The sequence below is a fragment of the Macrobrachium nipponense genome, chromosome 42 (assembly GCF_015104395.2).
Source record: "Macrobrachium nipponense isolate FS-2020 chromosome 42, ASM1510439v2, whole genome shotgun sequence".
NCBI classification, from domain to species: Eukaryota; Metazoa; Arthropoda; class Malacostraca; order Decapoda; family Palaemonidae; genus Macrobrachium; species Macrobrachium nipponense.
In genome coordinates, this window is record NC_061103.1 from 15,377,759 (window position 1) to 15,404,301 (window position 26,543).

At 40.4% G+C, this 26,543-nt stretch overlaps 1 protein-coding gene across 1 annotated transcript in view; it reads left to right on the forward strand.

Annotated features, from left to right (window-relative positions):
- Positions 1–1,845: 1,845 nt before the first annotated feature.
- Positions 1,846–26,543, forward strand: part of LOC135213277 (beta-alanine transporter-like) — a gene marked incomplete in the record, with an annotated part of 366,068 nt that continues 341,370 nt past the window's right edge. Inside the window, 1 exon segment of the mRNA XM_064247258.1 lies at positions 1,846–2,026. Coding sequence (XP_064103328.1) covers positions 1,898–2,026 — 129 coding nt within the window.

Here is a 26,543-nt window from a genome sequence, read left to right on the forward strand (position 1 = left end):
TAGGGCAATTACCCTACAGTTGACAACACTGGTTCACCCCCCTTCCTCTGTTGCTTATCCCAGATCATCACAAATTCACGGAATCACGTCTAGTGTGTTGAACTGAATATAGAACTTAGGCCAAAGGCCAAGTACAGGGACCTAAGAGGTCATTCAGCGCTGAAACGTTTGGAAAACCTCAAAGCAGCTGCACTATGAATCAAGTGTTAGGAGAGAGTGGAAAGTATGATGAAGAATGAGAATATGAAAGGAGGTACAGTAAAAGGAACGAAAGTGGTTACAGCTAGGGGCCGAAGGCATGAGGCAAAGAACCTTAAGTAATGCCTACAGTGCACCGCACGAAGTCCACTGACGGCGCTAACCCCCAGTCACAATCTCACTCGTCTGATAAGCAAAACGATGCTGGTGATAGGCCTAATTTTTGTTGGAGCAGAAAAACACGTAAAACAATGCGCCGAAGTGCCTTCTGAGCGATCGAGTTTTCTGTACAGCGTATAATATTGTATGAAACAATCAGCCATGACCCGGTGGTGGCCTGTGTTGCTGGCACCGCTATCATGGCTAAAATTAACCTTAAATAAGTAAAAAAAAAAAAAAAAAAACTGCTGAGGCTAGAGGGCTGCAATTTGGTCTGTTTGATGATTGGAGGGTGGATGATCAACACACCAATTTAGAGCCCTCTAGCTTCAGTAGCCTTTAAGATCTGAGGACGGACAGACAAATAGCTATCTCAATAGTTTTCTTTCACGGAAGACTAACGAGCACCTGAAACATTATCGCCGCAGCAGTGGTCATTAGCATTTTCCCAAGAGATGTGATCTAGCCAGATGTTTATTTATTTAAACTAGTAAATGGCGGTGATTACATGGCTCACATCTGTGACAGAGATAAATAAAGAAATGTTGCAGAGCCCTCTGATTCAGCCTGTATATTATTACACATGAAATATTGAATTTTTACTTTACCATGTCAAGCAATTTAAGCATGGGCTTAAAAGATATCACCAGGGCTTCTGAAACAGATAAATTTTTTTTTTCTTGTTTACTGCGCCTATTTGATTTGTTTGCGAGTCGTGTTATCTAATATTCGGTTTCGCACTTGTGAAGCATCCAATAAAAAAGAATCACGTGGAAATTAAAACATTTGTAGCGCTCTAGTGCTTATCCTGAAATAAACTTCAGTTTATAAGAATGTCTGTAATGTTGAGCTGACTTACAATTTGCCCTTATGTTTTGTGACTACTTTTCTTTTGATATTCTTTGCTGGTCCGTTATGCTTATAATTATTTTCCGACGCTATAAATACAGGGTCTGAGAAATCTTTATCAGCTTAACGAGATGTAGAATCAACAAGGCCAAAAATATCCTGTTGGACTCTGCTGGGATTATTAGGGGGAGATCTTATCCATACTAATGCACAACTCCCCAGTGTATTATGATACAACGATTACCACCCCAGAGTACTATCTCCCTCTATCGTAATTATGTAAAAATGAATGGGCATCATCATGCAGTGATAATATAAATATAAAGACCTAATGTCTTCCAGCTAAACCCGTGCGTAGATGTAAACAAATGAAAAGTTTGGCTGGTGTGAGCACCGTCGAAGGTTGGATGATAACATTTGTCATTATAATCTGGGATGCGCAGAAATTCAAGAGTTTTATGCCTTCCGCGGGTTCACGTGGTATTTGATGGACATCAGTCCATGCGTGCCACTTAACCACATCCTCGGGTACCGTACCCGGACTGGTCACTGGATGAGGGAGGAGGAAGGTCTGGTAAACCTCTAATCGCAGCCTCCATACGAATCCTAAGCAGTGATTTAGAGACTTCAGCCGCTTGAGCATCACTCGCTCTGGTTTCAGTTGGTTCTGTTCTGCGTTTGAGACTAGGGAATGGCGAAGGAATATTCATCAGAAGAAGAGGAAAACCTGCTAGAGAATGTGGCGAAGCACCCTTCCCTTTGTAACACAGCTTCTCTAGAGATACAGGAAGATGTCACAGGGGAAACGATGACTGTTCAGGTAAGGGCCATGAAAGAAAAATACAATGTGCCGCATTTTAGTGTGTTTACTATGTCTCTGGGGCCCATGCACGCTCGGTTGAACTGTCGGTTGAACTGGCAGTTGCGTGAACTGCGGTTCAAAGCCTTCCCACAAACTATTAAGTTAAGCCTGCAAGTTCGGTTACAGTTCTCATTTACGAGGAAAGCCAGGCCATGGCAACTCTTCTAGTGCCCTGAGACACAAATATTCCCGTTTAGTCGTCAGCAGCTGACCTACTTTTTAGATTGTGAGAAAAAAAAATGAGCTCTAATAAATCACTAAAAGTTAAGTATGATGTCAATCTTTTGCACAGTATATAATTTTATAATCTTTTACAATCAGTTCTTCCCAGAATACCATCAACCACGTAGTAATAGATATGCCGTTAATTCTAAGCCTTTCCCTATCTTATGTGAAATTTAGTACCACACAGTTTTCTAGAAGTTTTATTCCTGCTGTAACCAAATCGGTCAATGAGCTTCCTTTAATCCATTGGCTGAATCTTGACACTTCATTAGTTCAAACGTGGAGCAATTTTTTTTTTTTTTTTTTGCAGCCTGACATGAGCCTCACTTTATAATTCATTTGTGATTTATTTTATTTTTACTTATCTATCATAGTGTTATATATATAAAATGCCTTATGTAACGTCGTCAGTAGACACGTTCAGCTCCAAACTGATTTCAAGGTGTTGTACTATTGTGAGATCGATCCCGTAAATTCTACCTCATGTAAGTAGGATAAGATTCTTTGTATTTCTATGTTCATATGTTTTTTATGAGCTTCCTGAGGGAAGACATTACACTTATCTGCCGGAATTGACCTATTTGTCTGTTTTGTACGTATTCTTTTCATCTCCAATTGGCAAACTAGACGAAATTGGACTTCAGTTTAATTGAAATGCCAACTGGTATCAGCGCCTCAGTGGCGTGGTTGGTTTGGTGTTTGCTTCTCATCTCGGTGGTCGCGGGTTCGATTCTCGGCCATTCCATTGAGGAGTGAGAGATGTGTATATCTGGTGATAGAAGTTCACTCTCGACGTAGTTCGGAAGTCACGTAAAGCCGTTGGTCCCGTTGCTGAATAACCACTGGTTCTATGCAACGTAAAAACACTATACAAACAAACAAGCTAACTGGGATCAGCCTTAACTAAATCAACCTTAGTTACACGTCTAACTTCCAGCTATATCTGCCACAGAAAACGGCAATCATGGCTCGTCACCTGCATTGTACGAAGAGACACTATAATAATGTAATATTGGAGTTCCAGTTATGAACGTCGAGAGATTTCCCAGTTATTCAGGAAGTTGGAATGTTACAGATTTATTTGAATTTCAATGATCACTGAAACGTGACAAGAATCAGAGTCAACCTTTGTGAATTTTTTATCATGGTTCTAAGGAAATGTAAAATAAAAATTTCTCTTCATCTTTCTTTTCTTGTCTTTTTCTTGGATGGCTGTTTGTAGGGCCGTGCTAAGCGCTCCCTCTCTCTCTGTTCTAGGACTACAGTTTGTGGTGCAGTGAACTTTAGTAATGATAACGTGTCATAGAAATCCACAGTTATATATTAGAGTATATTACTATATAAAACAAACATAGACTTTCGAACACCTGAACGGCGTCGGTGTTCCTCATCAATGTTGACGTTAAAATGTTGAGTAGAGAAGAGGGTAGTTTCCTTATGAAGAGCATCTAAAAAGGCGGGTGGGGGGAGAAGATAACAGCCCATCATCTTAAAGCTGATTCGGGTGTTGCTACGTTATTCCAGACTCAACAAGCACACATGAAGTCAGACAATAAACTAAATCTGGACTGACCATTTGCATCCAATATATTCCTTAAATTATGCCGATTTTCAGGTACTTCCTGAGAAAGCATAGGATGCACTGTCTCCTTTGCCCAAATAAGGGCCCTCCAATCTTCCTTAAGTCATCAAGCTGAAGCTCAGACACATAAGAAGGAAAGTTCAGGGCAAGTTTAATTATGGACTTCAGCTATCATTCTGTACCACTTGTTGCTTCCATGTTCTGCAACGTAGCGATGACACTGTTTTCTTCTAAACCAAGGCCAATGCATGAAATCTCTCGCATATCTGACTAGAAAGTTGTGAAAACACTGAGCAGTCTGAGCGAAACCTGCTTTCATTTTTCCCTCGATTCTCTGTTTCGTGACTTTCTGCACATAATTTTCAAGAATTCGGAGATTTTCACGTTTTCAAGATTTTTCAAGCGATGCAGTGGGCAACAGACGGTAAAGACTGGCTAACGTGCTTTTGATACAAATTTCAACCGCTCTTTGATGTAAATAAAAAAAAAAACAAAAATAAAAAAAGCTCGCTTTCAAGGAAAAACCGACGCGCTTTTGACATGGGGATCCGCGCTTTCGTGAAACGCCGGTTGCGCTTACCTCCTTGATTTTCGAATTGCGAAGTTGCTCCTGCTTGCACTGCATGGGTGTCATAGTCGGAATTTCGGAAACATCCACAGAGACGCCGGCTGTCTGGAGAGAGAGAGGGGAAGAGGAAGCAGAACGTCAGGGTTCACATGGTCAACGTCAGCTTTGAAATGAAAATATATTAGGTACTGTTTGGCAATGAACCAGTTGATGAAAGGGTCTTCATTTGTAAATGACTTGTTATCTGCAAAAGATATTCCCATGTTTATAGCGGCACCTTCAACTGATCTTCTCACGTGAGAATCGTCACTTTTAAAAATAGTTCGTGCACCGTCCCAATGAATTCTGTGGTCTAAATGAAAACTATGAGCCATCAAAGCGCTGCCCTGTGCATGAAGATCATAGACCATTCTGTGTTCCCTTAATCTACTACCCAGTCCCTTACCTCTCTCCCCGTTGTAACAACCGTTGCAACCATGGCATTGAACCTTGTAAACACCGTTGTTTCTCTTGGCACTATTATTGTTCTTTGTAAGAACTTTTGCTAGTGTTTTTATAGGTATAAAGAACTTCTATATCCTTCTGGTATTTATTTATTTATCTAATCATCACCTACTTTTGAGACTTCATCGTCAAAAGGGCAATATGCAGTTCCTTGTTATTCATTTCCTTATTATTTTTCCCACCACTCACAACAAGTTAAAGGGAATGTAATTATTAGCTTTGTTTTAAGGGCACTTCGTCTATGCGACCCCGCATATCTAGACGAAGAACTTGACCATGTCGTAGACGGGATTGGGAACAGGCTTATTCGGACCATGTACTGGCTCATTCGGACCTTTATCCAGGCTTATTCGGACCTTCATATGATTGGCCGATTTTTAGATGCAGTTTTACCTCCTGAAAAAGAATTTTAATTAATATTTATTCGGACGACTGTAATTAACCCCCAGGGGCTCGTACTAAACACGGCGAAATACATTTGACTCCCCAATTCCTGGTGGCTTTCGTATTCGCGGGGACGAACGATACAGAATGCTTATATAGAAATACCCATTGCTATAATATAAAATTATTAGTATGGGTCCGAATCAGCTTAGCAAATGGTCCGAATCAGCCAAGATTAAGGTCCGAATCAGCCTGCATCCGTCGTAGACACCTTTAGGTCCTTAAAGTACTCTGAGCATTTTATTTCTGACGCCTTCAGCCGGCATAAAAGGAAGTTTTATATTGTTCAAGCTAATAAGGAAATGCATAACAAGAAAAGTGTATATTGACGATGAAGTCTCAAAAATAGGTGATTATGTTATATACAAATAAATAACAAAAGGATGCAGAGATTGTTTAAACCTATAAAAACACTGGCAAAAGCTCTTACAAAGAACAAAAATAGTACCAAGAGAAACAACGGTGTTTGCAAGGTTCCATACGCCATGGCTGCAACGGTTGTTATTACGGGGAGAGTGGTAGGGGAATAGATGTGAGATTAAGGGAACACAGAATGGTCTATGATCTTCATGCACAGGGCAGCGCTTTGATGGCTCATAGTTTTCATTTAGACCACAGAATTCATTGGGACGGTGCACGAACTATTTTTAAGAGTCACGATTCTCACGTGAGAAGATCAGTTGAAGGTGCCGCTATAAACATGGGAATATCTTTTGCAGATAACAAATAATTTACAAATGAAGACTCTTATCAACTGGTTCATAGCCAAACGATACCTCAAACGTTTTCATTTCAAAACTGACGTTGACCGTGTGAACCCTGATGCTCTGCTTCCTCTTCCCCTCTCTCTTTCTCCAGACAGCCGACGTAGCTGTGGATGTTTCCGACTATGGCAGCCATGCAGTGCAAGTAGAGCAACTTCGCAAGTGCGAAGATCAAGAAGGTTGGCGCAACTACCTGTTGGAATCACGTAACAACACCCGAACCAGCACTTCGATGATTGGCTGCTATCTTCTCGCCACGCCCACCTTTTTAGATGCTCTTCATTAGGAAAATACCCTCTTATCACTTAACATTTTAACGTCAACATTGATGAGGAACACCGCTCACGTGTTCGAAAGTCTATTTTACATAATAATATAATCTAATTTATAATTGTGGTTTTTTATGACAGATGCTTCCTAACGAGATTGTGAATTTCTTAACGATGATAACATGTTTATCACAAAGATTGATTGATCGTAATTAAGGAGAGGGAGTCAATGAAAGAAGCCAACGAAGGTTTGCCACAGCAGAGTATAAATCACTCTCCTCCTATTATTAGTCTATATCGTAATTGCAGTCATCTTCATGATCGCCCGGGGCCATTTAGAAAAACAAATTAAAGTACAAGGTCGACGACGCCGAATCTTAACCGCAGTTTCTGCCTTTTTTTTTTTTGTCGATCAAGGTCCTTGAATACCCTCGAATAAATTCTGGAATTATTATTGCACTACTAACATTTAGATCCTCCAGTATCACGTGTACAGCCACACAAACATTATATATATATATATATTATAATTTGTGACTCACATCAGGATCGAACCCAGGTCTTTCAATCGAAAGACAAAACCGCTGCCAACGAAGCCATACAAGTTGGAAAATTGGGGTAGAGTCTCTGGATGCGAGACAGTTAGCCTGCCAAGGTGAATTTAGCCTTTAGGCGCAATGGTACTACTCAGGTTCCAGCTTCCTTGATGACTTGGTTGGCAGTAGTGTTCTTTTTCAATTGAAAGAGCTGGTTCGATCCTGATGTGAGTTAGAAATGTATTTTTGTTCCACACGTAATTGTATGCTGATTATTTACACACGCGCGCGCACACACTCATATACATACAACCATATACATACGTATATATATATATATTATATATATATATATATAATATATATATATATGTGTGTGTGTGTGTGTGTGTGTGTGTGTGTGTATAATCAAGTCATAATGAATTTGATACTAACGATATCTGCGCCTTAATATTTATGAACAAATAAAAGAGCCATACCTGTATAAGCGACAATAGTTCACAAGAAGCCAAATGTCTTGTGTGTGTGTATATATATATATATACATATCTATATATATATATATATTATATATATATATAATCTATATATATATATATATAGTTTTTCTTAAACTAATTTTTCGAAAGAATAAACGCCAAACGTCAATATAAGAGGAAAGTAAAGCATTTTCAAAATCATAATTTTCTAAAAACAACCCACAACTAAAGGAAGATATTGTTTGATAAACCCATTTCCATGCATAATCTGGGAAATTCTAAATGAGGATTAAATGGGGCACTGTCGACAAAAGACGTAGGAAAAATAAATGACCACAAACCGAATTTTCTCAGAAAACATATACAGTGAGTGTTGTAGCGACCAGCTGTTTTTCTGCTTCCTCTATTCATCAGTCGTAATATAAGTCTTTTGAAACGAAACAACCCATATTCCCCAGGCCCCGATGTGGCATCTCATTTTTGGCGTGTTGATTTTTAATCTGACTTCTTCAAATGCTGTTCGCTGTAATAAAGACCTGCTGGCGTTGTAACTATAAGGCTGCTAGGCTATTAAGGGAGCGACTCAATATATCTTTATCTCTCTATTCTGATATTGACTAACATTCCCTAATATTTAAAACCATAAAGATGTAGTATCCATGCAGAAATAAAGTACAAAGAGGGATTACACTTTTGATCACATGAAAGAAACCATTGTACTACGAACTATACTCTGTTTTTTTTTTTTTTATCTGTCCATCCGCCTGTGGTGTTTTGCGCATGATAACACTGCGTCCCGGGCTTTAAATAATATCCTATTTCGAATATTAACGGTGTAATTCGCATACAGTAAATTATTAAAGCACTTTTCAGTGGCAAATGTACACCAAGATGTCTTTCTATTTGCCTAAAACTTACACAGCCTAACTATTTAAAGACCGAGACGCAGTGTTACCATGCGCGACCACCACAGGCAGATGGACAGATGGAAAAAAACAGAGTATAGTGCTCGGAGTCAAGAGTAACGAGTTCAAGGCATCCATGGCGAAAGCACAATTTATGAACTGTTACTGCAAAACACGGCTGTTGAATGTAAAGGAGAGAGGAACAGAGAATGCAAGATAAGCGTCGCTAGTGAGGTTAAGGATTGTTGCCATTCTGCGCATCTTTGTTTCCTATGTAGGGGAGGGGAAGAGATATGGAGTCATGAAAAATCCTACTGAAAGCAACATTGTACAACTTCACACTGAATCAACCTAATGGAAGGTAATTATCTTCTGGTAAAGCTATATTATTTCATCACTGAATATTTTGTCAGAATAGGCCGCATTTCTTTGTAGCAAAACGAAAAGTAAAAAGAAAAAAAGTTTCAAATGCTCCTCATTGTGTTAAGTGTTAGGTTTCGAGCCAAGTAATCTATTTTATTTATTTTTTACTCATTTATGATGTGCAATATATCAAACTATGAGTGCTTCTTTAAACACACATACTTGTTTTTGTCCATCTCATAACATCGTGTGTCATATCGAACATTGTAAATGAGTCACATAAATATGTAGCTCGAATCCTAATATATTATTCTAAACACACTAACTAAACTGTAGCTATGAATCATTATTCTCAAACATAAGCGAAGCCAAAACGTTGCTTGTTATATCCACACTAAATTGACATTAATACTATCCAACCAAGCGAACTAATAATTAAAGTTCGGATTTTGAACCTAGAAAGAGCTTTGGTTCTCTATCAGATTACTGGTGAAGATATGAAATCATTATATTACATAATCTTTATGAGATTTCACTAAGATATGCTATACTACTTATCATCGTACGATTTTCTGTGCAATATAGTACCTTCGCTCTCACCGAACCTGACCATTTAGTAGATATTGATAATTTCTGGAAGCTGTAGTACGAAGGATTTCATTGGAAAAACATCACACTGAGTTACAAACACCAAAGTGAACTGTTGAGTCAGTCCTATTAGTAACAACACTTAAATCTTAAAATGATCACGTTTGACTTAGCAAAGATATTTACGAGGTAGATTCCATCAGCATGTTATCTTAACCAAGGAATATAGACCTACAAATGGCTCATGAAGGAAAACAATACCAGTTTGATGGTTCGAACCCTACAGATCTTTAAATCTATAGTGGCATGATGTACAGCCTGTATACAAATTATCGTGTGTTTCTAATACATTTATCACTTGACAATTATGACATTCAAGTACCAGCTATGCATAACTAATGTCTGTAGAATAGCTTTGATGAGTGTATTCCTAGCACTGTGTCGAAACCAGGGCGGGAAACTTTTCAGAAATATGAATCTCGCGTGAATAACGTTGTAGCAGATGGGCGTTGCTGCTTTAGGCTGTTTTAATAATCAATTCCAGTTAATGTTTCTGCAAGTTGGACGTCAATTTTAAGAAAGCGGTCTCTTAAATTGTTTCTTGATTGGAGAAGATAGTGGTAGACTACATGAAATGTTGGTATTACTGTCGAAGATGGTTCCCATACATACTACATCACAAAGCTGCTGTCCACTGTCAAGTAAAGTTAGTTAACCAAGAAATTTGTCACTGTTGGACTGATGTGCTGTATCATAGCATGCGACATCGCAAACCCAGGTATAGTTTGTCTAAGCGTTCAGCATTAATATGTAGTGTGTAGACACCGCTGAATTTTCTGCTTTTTTTTCTACTCTAGTAGGCTACTATGAGATTCAGGGCCTCTGTAACACGGTTTTTTCGCAATAACTTTTTATCTATGCATTTCATAGATATAACGCTTATTCAGAATGCACATTATATCTACACATAAATTTTGACTGTATTCTGCATTACGTAGGTTGAATAAATTTGGTACTTACAATGTAAAAGTGACCTTTTTTGAAGACAGGCCGACTTACTCAGAGAAAAGGTTTCGAACGCACTCGTTACGTAACTTATGACAGCATTTCTTCCCTCTTTCTCGATGGATGATTGGCTATACGTAACAAAGGCTATACCTCTGGCAACAAGGACAAACAAATTTAAATACAAGCAAAGCAGCACACCTTTATGAATTCTGAACCTCTCCAATGATAATTGTCATAATGAACAAATCAACAAAATATGTTAATAATTACAAAAACACTTCGATTATTAGTCTAACTCCCAAAATAAGTGTCCTAAGAAATTACAGTCTGCTTTATAGGTCACAATCAGATTGACAAGATGTAGGGCAGGGGTTCCCAAACTGTGGGTCGCGATCCTTATAGGGGTCGCGAAAAGATTCTTTTGGGTCGCAAGAAGACAAGGTGATTGTAAGGTATATCTTTAAGAATTTCACTTATATTTGAGTAAGCATAAAATACATATACACGCACAAACACACACATATATATCACCTATGTATAATGATGATGATTAAAAAAAAGAAACTTATGAACTGTTACCTCTCATTCATATTTCATAAATCTAATCAAGCAATAAACTTAACCTGAACTTATTCAAAAATAAATATAATTACTAATAACTAAAATACGGTTTGTATTGGATTTTGCCAAAGTCTACGTCGACCTGGGAAAAAGAAAATATTAATCCTTCCTTGTATGGGTTCTTGAAACATTATATATACATACTGAACACTGAAGTACCTGATACAATGTCATTATTCCTTATGACAACAGTAGGCCTCGTATTGAAAACAAATTCGTTGTATCCTCTTTCTCAGTCTTGCAACACTCAGCTGATCGTACGCGTACGGTGCACAGCGTACAGGTTTGATTGTATCGCCGTTTTCTATATTTTACTACATGATGAAAAACAAATCTATGGTATGCATATACATACATACATATATATATTATATATATATATATATATATATATATATATATATATATATATATAACTCTCAAAATAAATTTTTATGCTTGATATATATTTATGAATTAAGATGCTATTTGCAATGATTTAATGTAATTTCTTCAGTCAAATGTATTTCTAATACTAAATATTTGGATCACAACTTTCATCTCTGATTTCATCTCTCAAATTAGGTTACCAATAGTGATAGTAGCTACTAGTTTACCTCAGTTGTTTGTGATATTTTCTGTTGTATCTTTTATTTGCAAAATGGATCGCTGGGTAATTAGAAAAGTGGACGTAAAAGAAACTTCAGATATAAATCAAGAGACCGAAGAAGTTGATAATAATGTAGTTACAACACCGCGTCAGTCAGTCAGATATGAAAAGGAGTGTTGTTGAACCAAACAGCAGCGGTCAACCACAGCCAAAACGGCGAAAGTACCAAGAGGATTTTATTTAGTATGGTTTTGTATCCCATGTTATTAATGACGTTCATCATCCTCAGTGTATATGTTTGGAAGTGTTGGCTAATGAAAGCTTACAGCCAGCAAAAATGAAAAAAACACCTGCAGTGGCAAGCACCAGTCATTCACAAATAAAACAATAGATTTTTTTCCGACGCAAGAAAATGGAGTTAGAAGGACAAAAGCAAGTGCTAACAAAAAATGTTACATTGCCTATCAAAGCTCAAATGGCATCATATGAGGTTGCATATCTTATTGCTCAGAGAAAAAAGCCACACAATAGGGGAAGAGCTTATCAAACCTGCTGCAGTGGCAATGTGTAGAGCTATTCATGGAGAAAAGATGGCTCGCGAACTTGAATCCATACCCCTGTCAAACAATACGGTTGGTGGGCGAATTCATGAGATTGCAAGTGACATACTGATTCAGTTGATGGAGAGAATTAAGAATGTAAATTATGCTTTACAATTAGATGAATCAACCGACATTTCTAGTTCTTCTCAATTACTTGCATTTATAAGATATAGCTTCAATGGAAAACTGAATGAAGATATGCCTTGTGCTAGAAAGAAAGTGTACAGATGATATTTTCATGGCATTAGTTAAAAAACTTCATGAGCTTCGACTTTCTTGGGATGGAGCCGGGGCAATGTTAGGTGAAAAGAAAGGACTAAAAGCAAAGGTACATAATGTGGTTCCTCATATACGTTTTACTCACTGTATTATTCATCGAGAAGCTCTCGCTTGCAAAGCCATTGTTACCGAACTTAAAACTGTTTTTGACACAGCTGTCAAACTCGTCAACTACATAAAATCACGCCCTTTGAATGCCAGGTTATTTGCTTCACTATGCAAAGACATGGGCTCAGACCAGGAAGCATTGTTGCTTCACACAGAAATCAGATGGCTTTCCGGGGAAAAGTTTTCAAACGGCTGTATCAGCCGAGAGATGAGGTCCTCCTATTCCTTCAGGAAAATCAGGCTCTGAATTTAGTGTATTCATGACTGATAGTAACTGGTTAGGAAAGCTAGTGTATTTATCATGCATTTTTGATCAACTTTATGAGTTAAATCTTTCCATACAAGGCCCAAACACAAATATTTTGTCATTGTTCGACAAGATAATTGCATTCTCAAAGAAGCTTGAGCGATGGATTTCGCGAGCTGAAGAGGGTAACATTGAAATGTTTCCTGAACTTGAAGAGTTTGGAGAGGAAAATGAGTTATGTCTGGATAATTTGAAAGCAATAATAGTTAATCATCTTCGAAATCTTCTTAATCACTTCAAGAAATACTTTTTAGAAGAGTCAGATCTAGTATGATTGGATGCGAATGCCATTCACTGCTCCTGGAAACCATTTATCATCTGACCTCGAGGAAGCACTGCTTGAATTATCTTCTGATAGAACCTTACGACTCAAGTTTGGGACAACAACACTGAATGAGGTTTGGATATCAGTATCGGAGGAATATCCTGGTTTATCAAAGGCAGAACTGAATATCTTAACACCGTTTGGATCGACTTATCTCTGTGAAACTACCTTCTCTGTATTAACGTACATCAAGAATAAATACCGATCTCGATTGAATGTAGAAGATGATCTGCGAGTTGCAGTCTCCGATATCACCCCGAGATTCGAGATGTTATGTTCAAAGAAACAAGCCCATTCATCCCATTAAATTAAACAAGGTTAGATTGTATTGTGCTTTAAAACTTTTTTAAAACAAAGCAAACAAACAATCTCTCTCTCTCTCTCTCTCTCTCTCTCTCTCTCTCTCTCTCTCTCTCTCTCTCTCTCTGTGTGTACACACACACACACACACACACACACACACACACATATATATATATATATATATATATATATATATATATATATATATATATATATATATATATATATATATGTGTGTGTGTGTGTGTGTGTGTGTGTGTATGGATGGTATTTATATAGTTTGTATGTGTTCAGGTTATATACGTAATTATTTTGTTTTATACGCAGTTATAAAAGCAAGATGTATATATAAGTAAAATCTATATCCCACCAAGGAAAATATTTTTTGCCCGGAGGGGTCGCAAAATGTTTGAAGTAAGTTTTATGGGTCGCCAAGTAAAAAAGTTTGGGAACCCCTGATGTAGGGAATAGATGGTAATTTTCAAAAACATAGTAGACAAGCTTGTTTTGATAACTGCTATATCCAATGTCATGCAATTTTTATTTATTGGCTATCTACCTATTTACTGAAAAAAAATAGCCGGTACTATATTTTGGCTTTAAACCTTCACCAATAATTATCGTCAGAATGGTAACTTCATGAGGCTCCACCCACTTTGGCCTCGTTATAATTCAGGATAACACTGAAGGCTATCATGGACATTGTTGGATTAGAAAATTTAACTTCTGGCTATAAAAACTCATTTATCGAGTAGTTGTAAGAAGTGCTAAATGATCCTCAAGGATCCCAGCAGTTGGCCTAAACGTTTAATTCATGTATATTACTGCTATACTGTTGCGGCACTACTGCTAGTAGTATTACTACGCTAGCACAGATACCCCACCCACATCTATGTATCGTTCCGCCATTCATAAAGTCTTTGGGTTTCAGAGCCGATGGAACAAGGTGAATGGGTTTCTGTCTAGTGGATGGACGGCGCAACATTTCGTAAAAAGGTGTTTACTTTGCTTACGTAATGAATGTTTTTCGACTCTTGGCTCGTAATCATTGGCCATGGCGTCGGCTAGATAATTTTTACTCTATAAAAATTAAAACTATCGGGTTTAGGTTATTGATAATGCTGACAAAATTTGTGTGTGGTTGTAAAATATACATATGTCACCTTTCAGCTACATCCGATGCTTTGACAAGGAGCAAAGTCCAAAAAACCGTGTTACAGAGGCCCTGAATCTCATAGTAGTGTCGTTTGTGTGAGGACCTCGGCTTTGGAAGTTATTATCATAAGATATTTATTTAGGTGTGTGGAGGGACGAAATAGGTTTTGCGAAGACTGTTATTATTTTTCTACTTGGGGAGAAAGTTTAGACGTAGTAGGTCCAAGCCTATAAGGCAGCATAGGCCTAGTTAAGTAGCCTTATGTTTTCGTGCATAGCTAGATATGTAGACCAATGAACAATTTGGTAGTTTTGTGTCAGCGCTCTCTTTGGTATTAATTTACAACGGTTTCAAGTTATTCTATGATAATTCTAGTATTATAGATGCATTTGGCATAAGACATTAATTAAACTTTGTCTCTGAACATTTTTTTGGGATATTCACCTTATCAGAGATATGAATGGTATACTATACGTAGGTATAATGATCATCCTCGAAAATGTTTTAGTGTTTTTTGTTTATTTTAACACTGCCACAAGTGTTCTTATGTGAGTTTATCATTAAAATTGAATTGGGGTTCTGATAAGAGTTTTCGTCATATGTCTAGGGGTCACGTGACTTGGGAAAAATTTTACAGGTGTCCAGACGTTTTCTCAGTCATTTGCTTTAGGCCTTTCATGAAGTGAATATATTTTCTTGAATATGAACGGCAGTGCATCGATTTTTTAAGGCAACAAGGAGTGTTACCCTGTTATGTTTCCATAAAAGACATAGAAGAAAATATTGTAATTTTACTGATGACTACGACGATGAGACTGTAAGTCACAAAGCACAAATGTCGTGTTCTGGATGAAGCCATAAAACGTTTTTTGTCCATCCAGTTAAGGTAAATTAATAATTCTATTTTCAAGTGACAGCAGGAGCATGACAAATTAATGGTGGGGTTGTGGGGTGAGTCCCCAGCGGTAATTCTACAGAATAGTTCCCCCACGGACTGCAAGGAACGCCATCCACTAGGGATTGGGGTGTTCAGTGTATTTCGCCGTGTTTAGTACTGGCCCCCGGGGTTAATTACAGTCGTCCGAATAAATATTACTTAAAATTCTTGTTCAGGAGGTAAAACTGCATAGAAAACCGCAACTGCCATAATCTAGGCCGCCGCAGAATAGTAATGTAGATCTACCATCAGGGGGCCTGTCTGGGACGGGTGAAGCCCACGGGCCAAGTAACACGGTGTTGCCTAATATACGTTAGGTTAGGTTAGGATAGTGTCCTTTGTAAACAGTTAGCTTAATTTTACAACAGTTCCAACTCTTATTTTCTCAAGTAATAATGTATTTGTGTTTTACTGTGTTTTGAATGACTATGATAATACATCAAGAAAATTAGATTTTTTTTTCTGTAGTAGAGGTGTAGCATATAGTAATAACTCGGGTAGATCTATATTACGGTAAATTATAATAATAACTCTGCGCCGGGTATTTCTTTGGAAATTACTGTTTCTTATAGTAATCGGTTGCTTATTAAGAATTTACCTTTATTTTTGGGCGGTCGACTGTAATTAACCCCCAGGGGCCAGTACTAAACATGGCAAAATACATTGGACACCCCAACCCTAGTGGATGTCATATTAGCGGTTACGTTCCTTGCAGTCCGTGCGGAGTTATTCTTTAGAATTACCTATATTACTATTCTGCGGCGACCTACTATGAGATTCAGGGCCTCTGTAACACGGTTTTTTGGACTTTGCTCCTTGTCAAAGCATCGAATGTAGCTGAGAGTTGACATATGTATATTTTACAACCACACACAAATTTTGTCAGCATTATCAATAACCTAAACCCGATAGTTTTAATTTTTATAGAGTAAAAATTATCTAGCCGACGCCATGGCCAATGATTACGAGCCAAGAGTCGAAAAACATTCATTACGTAAGCAAAGTAAACACCTTTTGACGAAATGTTGCGCTGCCCATCCACAAGACGGAAACCCATTCACCTTGTTCCATCGGCTCTGAAACCCAGACTTTATGAATGGCGGAACGATACATAGATGTGGGTGGGGTATCTGTGCTAGCGTAATAATACTACTGTAGCAGTAGTGCCGCAACAGTATAGCAGTAATATACATGAATTAAACGTTTAGGCCAACTGCTGGGATCCTTGAGGATCATTTAGCACTTCTTACAACTACTCGAGAAATGAGTTTTTATAGCCAGAAGTTAAATTTTCTAATCCAACAATGCCCATGATAGCCTTCAGTGTTACCTGAATTATAACGAGGCCAAAGTGGGTGGAGCCTCATGAAGTCACCATTCTGACGATAATTATTGGTGAAGGTTTAGAGCCAAAATACGGTACCTACTATTTTTTTTTTCGGCAAATAGGTAGATAGCCAATAAATAAAAATTGCATGACATTGGATATAGCAGTTATCAAATCAAGCTTGTCTACTATGTTTTTGAAAATTACCATCTATTCCTTACATCTTGTCAATCTGATTGTGACCTATAAAGCAGACTGTAATTTCTTAGGAAACTTATTTTGGGAGTTAGACTAATAATCGAAGTGTTTTTGTATTTATTAACATATTTTGTTGGTTTGTTCATTATGACAATTATCAGTGGAGAGGTTCAGAGTTCATAAAGGTGTGCTGCTTTGGTTGTATTTAAATTTGTTTGCCATTGTTGCCAGAGGTATAGCCTTTGTTACGTATAGCCAATCATCCATCGAGGAAGAGGGAAGAAATGCTGTCGTAAGTTACGTAACGAGTGCGTTTGAAACCTTTTCTCTGAGTAAGTCGGCCCGTCTTCAAAAAAAGTCACTTTTGTACATGAACTTTCCTGTCAGATATATACTTAGCTTACGTCTCTTGACGTCACGACAGAATTCAAAACTCGCGGCACACGCGACAGGTAGGTCAGGTGATCTACCTTACCCGCCGCTGGGTGGCGGATGTATGAACCAATCTCCCTTTCCAGCCAGATTTTTTCTGTCGCCGGTGTCGACTACACCTGTGGTCGTTACCTCCTGATAGTTAAATTCGTTTCTCGTTGCCTTGGATATCTTTGGACTGACTTTCGGTGAAGTACCTGATCTTGTTGGCTTGGCATACGCGCTTGTGGATTGTTTTTTGGATATTGGTTTGGATTTTTCTTTGATTTCAAGATGTCTGATGTAGAGGTTAAGAAATCTGCTATGTTTAGGGTGTGTTCTATGGATGAATGCAAGGTGAGGCTACCGAAAGCAACGGTAGATCCTCACACAGTATGCTTGAAGTGTAGGGGTAATGAATGTTCCTTTATTAACCCTTGTAATGAATGTGAGAAGTTGGATGAGGGTGAATGGAAGTCTCTTTCTTCCTACTTAAGGAAGTTGGAGAAAGACAGGGTTAGGAAAGCTTCGTCTAGAAGTTCTAGTAAGTCTCATATTAGCGAGGTAGAAGTAGATAATCCTGTCGTAGCACTAGATCCTTCTCCCGTTTCAGCTCCTGCTCCCTGCATCGAACCCACAGATACGCCTTCGGAAGTGGCAACCATGAGAGCCACGATCCATAGCATGGAGAAGAAAATTCGTTCGTTGCAAGGTAAGAGTGATAGTGCAAGTGATTTGTGCAGTGCCCCCAGTGCAGTGGAGGGTGCATCTGATCGGCTCCTTAATGCGTCCAGGCCTAGACCTCTTCCAGACTCCCAGTCCCAGTGGAGGAGGAAAGTCAACAGCCGCAGGAAGGTTAGGGAGAACCCCCACCGATCAGGCGTCCCCTCAGTAGATCCTGATGTTCGTTCCCAGGCTGCCTTAATTCGCGCCAAGAAGGAGGTTTTACGACAATGCTTCTCTTCTTCTTCATCGCCTTCTCCTAGAAGAGGATGGAGCGCCTCGGATTCCTCTCGACCGTTGAAGAGAGCCTGGAAGGCTCCTTGCGCCCTTCCTTCCAGCCCGGAGTGTTTTCCGGAGGATCCTGAAATGGACATCAAGAAACCCAGGAGGGATCTGGAGTACTCGCCTCAGAGTAGGCTTTGAACCTCGTCCCCTGTGGAGGAGTTTGCAAGATCTCCGGCTCGGATTCTTGCGGGGCTGCAAGCTCAGATTTCGGCTCTTGTGGGCTCATTGGCGGGAGGCGCTCGTTGTAAGAAGGACGTCTCTCTCCCCGTCAAGAAGTCTAGGCTACCTTCTCCTGCGTTGCCTTCTCAGTCGGAGTCTGCTCTCTCTCCTGTACCAGCGGATAGAATGAGGCGCTCTTCCCTTGGCAGACGCCAGTCGTCTTCCAGGCGCCAATCGCCCAGGAAGCTATCTCCTGGCGACTTCATTTCTCCCGTGGAACGGGATCAAGCTCCTAGTAGGCGCTCTTCTAAGGATAAGCGCACAGCTTCTACTTCTCGCTCCTTTCCGAAGAACCTCCAATCTCCGGATAAGAGAGCCTCCCCCTGCATGGACACTTCTAGAGACAGGATCTCTCCTTATGTTAGACGATTAGAGCCTGGTAGGCGCTACTCCCCAAGTAGCCGCTCTCCTGCTGCCAAGCGCCGTGTTGAAGATAGGCGCTACTCTCCTGATAGGCGCTATTCGCCTGTTAGCCGCTCTGTTCAGGTCAGGCGTAAAGAGCCTGAAAGAAGCTTCTCTGCTGGTAGACAAGCTTTTGCAGAGACCCACGCTTCTCGATCCAGCTATTTGGATCATGGTAGACGCCTGTCTCCTAGTAGGCACTCTTCTCCAGGGATTCACTCTCCTGTTGGTAGGCGCCAAGAGCCTAGCAGGCGCTCCTCTCATTTTAGGCGCAGTTCGCCAGGCAGCCGCTCTCCTCTTGACAGGCGCATGGAGTCTGGTAGGCGCCTTGAGCATGGTAGGCACCTTGAGCATAGTAGGCTCTCCTCTCCTAGCAGGCGCTCCCCTTTGGACTCCCGTGTATCTCGGGACAGACTACAAGATTACAGAGACTCCCTCATCGGAGTAGGAAGGACGCCTTTGATAGGAGCTCTCCTGAAGCTTTGGCTTCTCCTGATAGGCGCCAGACGGCTTCCAGACACTCCTCACAGGATAGGCGCACTTCTTTAGAGAAGTCCGCCAGCTCTCGTAAAGAAGCCGAAGGTTCTTCGGTAGATGAAATAGAACCTTCAGAAGAGGACTTGGTAAAGGATTCTTCGGTCTCGTCTTACAAGATCCTGACAGACCTCCTTCTTCAGGAGTTTGGAGACGCGCTTACTCCGGTCGCTCCTCCTTCTCCTCTCTCTTTATTCTCGACATCTAAGAAGACGAAGGTTTCCTCCTGTGTGAGAATGAAACCAACCATCTCAATGAAGAAGGCTTTGAGAGGTTTTGGTGATTGGCTTCTTTCTAAGGAGGAGAAAGGGAAGACTGTTTTTTCTTTCCCTCCTTCTAAGCTTACGGGGAAACTTGGTTTCTGGTATGAGTCTGGAGAACCCCTAGGCCTGGGTCTTCCCTCATCTGCAGACGCGGACTTCTCTTCACTGGTGGATGCCTCCCGACGCTCGGCCCTCTTGTCTGCTAAGACTACCTGGGCGATGAACGAGCTCGACCACCTGTTGAAGGGAATGTTCAGAGTCTTGGAAGTCTTCAACTTCCTTGACTGGTCATTGGGGGTCTTAGCTAAAAGGACTCAGAACCCGGATTCCCTTTCGCTCGAGGATCTCAACAGTGTACTTATGTGCATGGACAAGGCAGTGAGAGATGGATCTAGCGAAGTAGCCTCCCTGTTTGGAGCAGGGGTTATTAAGAAAAGATCGGTCTTCTGCTCTTTTCTGACCAAGTCAGTCTCTCATGCTCAGAGAGCCTCGCTACTATATTCGCAACTTTCGCCTCTTCTCTTTCCAAAGAAGATAATACAGGACATCTCTGGAGCTATCTCCGCGAAGGCTACTCAAGATATGCTCGCTCAGTCGGCCCGGAAACCTAGATTGACCTTCCAGACTAAGAAGGAGACTCCAGCTAGACAGGAGCCCTTTCGAGGGGGCCCTCCTTCTAGAGCCTCTACCAAGAGGTAATAGATCCTTCAAGAGAGGAAGATCCTTCTCTCACTCTACCAGAGCAAAAAAGTAGGAAAGAAGTCCTCCCAACATCTGTAGGTGCCAGGCTACTAAGATTCGCAGAAGTCTGGGCACAGAGAGGAGCGGACAACTGGTCCCTCTCGATTATCCGGAAAGGATATCTGATTCCCTTCTCAGCAAGACCACCTTTGACGACGACTCCGAGGGAGTTGGTGGCCAAGTACAGGGATCCCATCATGAGCCAAGCTCTTACTCGGGCAGTAGAACAAATGCTAGAGAAAGAGGCGATAGAGCTAGTGAGCGACCCATGCTCAGCGGGCTTTTACAACCGCCTTTTCCTAGTTCCAAAAGCCTCAGGAGGATGGAGACCGGTTCTGGATGTAAGTGCCCTGAATTTCTTTGTAGAAAAGAGGAAGTTCGCCATGGAGACGACATCCTCAGTGTTGGCGGCTCTTCGTCCAGGGGATTGGATGGTGTCCCTAGATCTTCAGGACGCTTACTTCCATGTGCCGATCCATCCTTCTTCAAGGAAATACCTCAGGTTCATGATGGGAGGAAGGATATTCCAATTCAGGGCCTTGTGTTTCGGCCTTTCAACAGCCCCTCAGGTCTTCACAGGACTAATGAAAAATGTAGCAAGATGGCTACATTTGGAGGGAGTCAGGGTGTCCCTTTACTTGGACGACTGGCTAATCAGAGCCAAGTCACAGAAAAGATGTTTGGAGGACCTACAAAAAACCCTTTTCATGGCGAGTTCTCTGGGACTTTTGGTGAACTTTCAAAAGTCTCAGTTAATCCCCAGTCAAGATCGTATCTATCTGGGGATTCGGATGGTTTCTCTGGATTTTCGGGCTTTTCCATCTCCAGAAAGGATAGCCCGATGTTCAGAGAAAGTCACAGCCTTTCTAGAGAAAGACGTATGCACAACGAGGGAGTGGATGAGTTTGCTGGGGACACTCTCCTCGTTGGAGCAATTCCTTTCTCTAGGAAGGTTGCACCTCAGACCTCTCCAGTTCTTTCTACATCGGAACTGGCGTTGTCTTTCTCAAAACCTAGAGTTCTCCTTCAAGATTTCAAGAGAAATCAAGAAGGACCTCTCTTGGTGGGCGAACCCTCTCAGGTTTGCAGAAGGGATGTCCCTTCACATTCCGAACCCCAACCAAGTGTTGTTTTCCGACGCGTCAGAAACAGGTTGGGGAGCGACGCTCGGCTCAAGAGAAGTGTCAGGCACCTGGAAGGAGGAACAGGTGACCTGGCACATCAACAAGAAAGAGCTGATGGCTGTTTGGCTAGCTTTGAAAGCATTTGAGCCCTACGTCCTAGCTTTGACAGTTCAGATAAACTCGGACAACACCACGGCCCTGGCATACATCAGGAAGCAGGGGGAAACTCACTCCTTCTCCCTGTACGAGACAGCAAAAGACCTTCTGCTGTGGGCAGAGGAAAGGAAGATTTGTCTCCTTACCAGGTTCGTACAGGGAGAAAAGAACGTCAGAGCAGACCTCCTGAGCAGGAAAGATCAAGTCCTGCCGGCGGAGTGGACTCTTCACGAGGATGTTTGCCATAGACCTCTTCGCCACAGCCAAGAATGCGAGGATAGACAACTACTGCTCTCCTATATCAGACCCGAGGGCAGTGTCAATAGATGCCTTTCTCCTAGATTGGAAGGGCCTAGACACGTATGCTTTTCCTCCCTTCAAGATACTGGGAGAAACTCTCAAGAAGTTTGCAGAATCAGAGGCAGCGAGGATGACGTTGATAGCCCCTTTCTGGCCCGCACAAGTCTGGTTCACAGAGGTACTGGAATGGTTAGTAGACATTCCGAGATCCCTACCACAGAGGATCGATCTGCTCAGACAACCCCACTTCGATAGGTATCACAGAAACCTCCCCGCTCTCGATCTGACTGGCTTCAGACTGTCAAAAGTTTGGTCAGAGCGAGAGGATTTTCTGCAAGAGCTGCAACGGCTATCGCAGCAGCAAGAAGGCCCTCTACCCTTAGAGTCTACCAATCGAAGTGGGACGTCTTTCGGCGGTGGTGTAGGAACCATCACCTTTCCTCTTCCAGTACCTCTGTAACCCAATTAGCAGACTTCTTACTTTTCCTTAGGGAAAAAGGTGGACTGGCGGTATCAACCATTAAAGGATATCGTAGCATGCTGGCTGCAGTGTTTAGGCACAGAGACCTAAACATTTCAGAAAACAAAGACCTTCATGATCTAATAAGATCTTTTGAAACATCCAAAAAGGTTTCATCAGAGATTCCGAGTTGGAATCTGGATGTAGTGCTGCGTTTCCTTATGTCCCCTAAGTTCGAACCGCCTCAGTCTGCCTCTTTTAGAGACCTCACGAGAAAGACACTTTTTCTCATGGCATTGGCTTCTGCAAAAAGGATTAGTGAGCTCCATGCAATAGAAGGGAGAGTGGGGTTCAAAGGAGATGCAGCGATCTGTGCCTTCCTACCTTCGTTCTTGGCCAAGAACGAGAACCCCTCAAATCCTTGGCCTAGGAGTTTTGAAATCCAAGGTTTATCTGCCTTAGTAGGCGAGGAAGCAGAGGTCACTTTGCCCAGTACGAAATTTAAAGTTTTATCTTCAGAGGAAGAAGAAACTTAAGGGCAATGATGTCAACCTTTGGTGCTCTGTAAGAAATCCAAGGAGGGCTCTATCTAAGAATGCACTTTCTTTCTTCATCAGAAGCCTGGTGAAAGAAGCACATGTGACATGTGATGAAAGTCAATTCAAGCTTCTGAAGGTCAAAGCTCATGAGGTAAGAGCTATTGCCACTTCATTAACTTTCAATAAAAACATGTCCCTGAGTAATATTATGAAAGCAACATTCTGGCGTTGCAACTCAGTCTTCGCGAACCACTATCTGAGAGACGTCAAAATCACGTATGAAAAGTGCTTTGCGTTAGGCCCATACGTATCGGCGGATTCGGTGCTGGGGCAGGGAGCTGAGACATATCCTTTGTAGTGTATTTTTTCCCCCTTGTTTAGTTTGTAAGTTTTTTGGTTGTTTGAAAGAGCATGCGGGTAGGCATCTCTTTCATGTCGTATGTCTAACAATGATTAGATTGGTTAGGTGATCAGTTTATGTTTGAGCTCCTTGCAATGATAGTGGTTAGGTTCTGTCATATAAGAGGGCGAATCCCCTTTGACAAGATCCTGCTCGGATTCTATCAAGTAAGCGGATACCAAATCCCTTTGATAGACCCAAAGAGTCTGTCAGCTGTAGGTCACGCCCTCGCTGAAGCTCTTCAGGCAACGCAGACTAATAGACAGTAACTATGAAGTCTTCTGCCTAAACAGGTAAGAACCAAGGTTGTATTTTACATCCTACAACAGGTGTTGTTTCCCCCTTTTTCCATGTTAATATTGCTGTCTCTTTCCCTCCACCAAGGGTGTCAATCAGCTAAGTATATATCAGACAGGAAAGTTCATGTACAAAAATGTTATTGTTAGTATACAATAAGGTTTTGTACATACTTACCTGGCAGATATATACTTAGCTTACGTCTCTGACGTCACGACAGAATTCAAAACTCGCGGCACACGCGACAGGTAGGTCAGGTGATCTACCTTACCCGCCGCATGGTGGCGGATGTATGAACCAATCTCCCTTTCCAGCCAGATTTTTCTCTTCCACCTGTCTCCTGAGTGGAGGCTGGGCGGGCCATCAATCGTATATATCTGCCAGGTAAGTATGTACAAAACCTTATTGTATACTAACAATAACATTTTTACATTGTAAGTACCAAATAAATTCAACCTACGTAATGCAGAATACAGTCAAAATTTATGTTTAGATATAATGTGTATTCTAAATAAGCGTTATATTTATGAAATGCATAGATAAAAAGTTATTGCGAAAAAACCGTGTTACAGAGGGCCTGAATCTCATAGTAGACTATGGCAGTTGCGGTTTTTCTATGCAGTTTTACCTCCTGAACAAGAATTTTAAGTAATATTTATTTGAACGACTGTAATTAACCCCCAGGGGCCAATAATAACACGGCAAAATACATTGGATGCCCCAATCCCTAGTGGATGTCGTATCCGCGGTTACGTTCCTTGCAGTCCATGTGGAACTATTCTTTAGAATTACCATAACTCGTAAAACAACTCATTTCCCACATGTTTGACTATCATAATCATTCAAAAATTAAATCACACAAGAAAATACATAATTACTTAAGAAAAACGGAGTTGGAACTGTTGTAAAAATTTAGCATACAGTGGTCTACAGTACTGATGTTTGTTTTATATAGTTCTCCAGTACTGATGTTCCTGGTTTTATATAGTGTTCCACGGTTCTGATGTTTCTGTTTCGATATAGTGTTCTACAGTAATGATTTTCTGGTTTTATATAATGTTCTGCAGTACTTTTGTTTTTGGTTTTATATATTGTTCTACAGTGTTGATGTTTCTGGTTTTATATAGTGTTCTGCAGTGCTAATGTTTTTGGTTTTATATATTGTACTACAGTACCAATGTTTCTGGTTTTATAGTGTTCTGCAGTGCTGATGTTTCTGGCTTTATATAGAATCCTGCAGTACTGATGTTTCTGGTCTGATATAGTGTTGTACAGTATACTGATGTTTCTGGTTTGATATAGTGTTCTACAGTTCTGATGTTTCTGGTTTGATATAGTGTTCTGCAGTACTTTTGTTTCTGGTTTTATATATTGTTCTAAAGTGCTGATGTTTCTGGTTTTATATACTATTGTTCTACAGTACTAATGTTTCTGATTTTTCATAGTGCTCTACAGTACTGATGCTCCTGGTTTTGTAGAGTTCGACAGTACTAATGTTTCTGATTTTACATAGTGTTCTACAGTACTGATGTTCCTGGTTTTATAGAGTTCTACAGTACTGATGTTCCTGGTTTTATATAGAGTTCTACAGTACTGATGTTCTTGGTTTTATATAGTGTTCTATAGTAGTGATGTTTCTAGCTTTATAAGTTCCCCATTGGACAAGTGGATTGCATACTCGCCTAGTACCGATCTGCTAGCCAATGTTCGCTCCCAGCTGCAGCCAGCGCAGAATCAGAGGAATGTTTGGATCCCATGATAAGCTGTAAGTTTGTTGCAAAGTAACCAAATGGTTCCTAGCAACGTAAATACAAGTCTAATCCTTCAGGTCACCCATAGGAGAGCTGTTAATCAGTTTACTGGTCTGGTTAAACAAAGATATGTATACTTTTTCTGGCTATAAAGCTTTCTACAGTTCTGATGTTTCTGGTTTTATATTGTTCTACAGTACTGATGTATCTGGTTTTATAAAATGTTCTGCAGTACTTTTGTTTATGGTTTTATATATTGTTCTGCAATACTGATTTTTCTGGTTTTATCTAGTGTTTTGCAGTGCTGATGTTTCTGGTTTTATAGTTTTCTACAGTACTGAAGTTTCTGGTTGTATGTTGTGTTCTACATTACTGAAGTTTCTGGTTGTATGTTGTGCTCTACATTACTGAAGTTTCCGGTTGTATGTTGTGCTCTACATTACTGAAGTTTCTGGTTTTATGTTGTGTTCTACATTACTGAAGTTTCTGGTTGTATGTTGTGTTCTTCATTACTGAAGTTTCTGGTTTTATGTTGTGTTCTACATTACTGAAGTTTCTAGTTGTATGTTGTGTTCTTCATTACTGAAGTTTCTGGTTGTATGTTATGTTCTTCATTACTGAAGTTTCTGGTTTTATGTTATGTTCTACATTACTGAAGTTTCTGGTTGTATGTTGTGTTCTTCATTACTGAAGTTTCTGGTTTTATGTTGTGTTCTACATTACTTAAGTTTCTGGCTTTAAGTTGTGCTCTACAGTACTGAAGTTTCTGGTTGTATGTTGTGTTCTTCATTACTGAAGTTTGTGGTTGTATGTTGTGTTCTACATTACTGACGTTTCTGGTTCTATGTCGTTCTACAGTACTGAAGTTTTTATGTTATGTTTT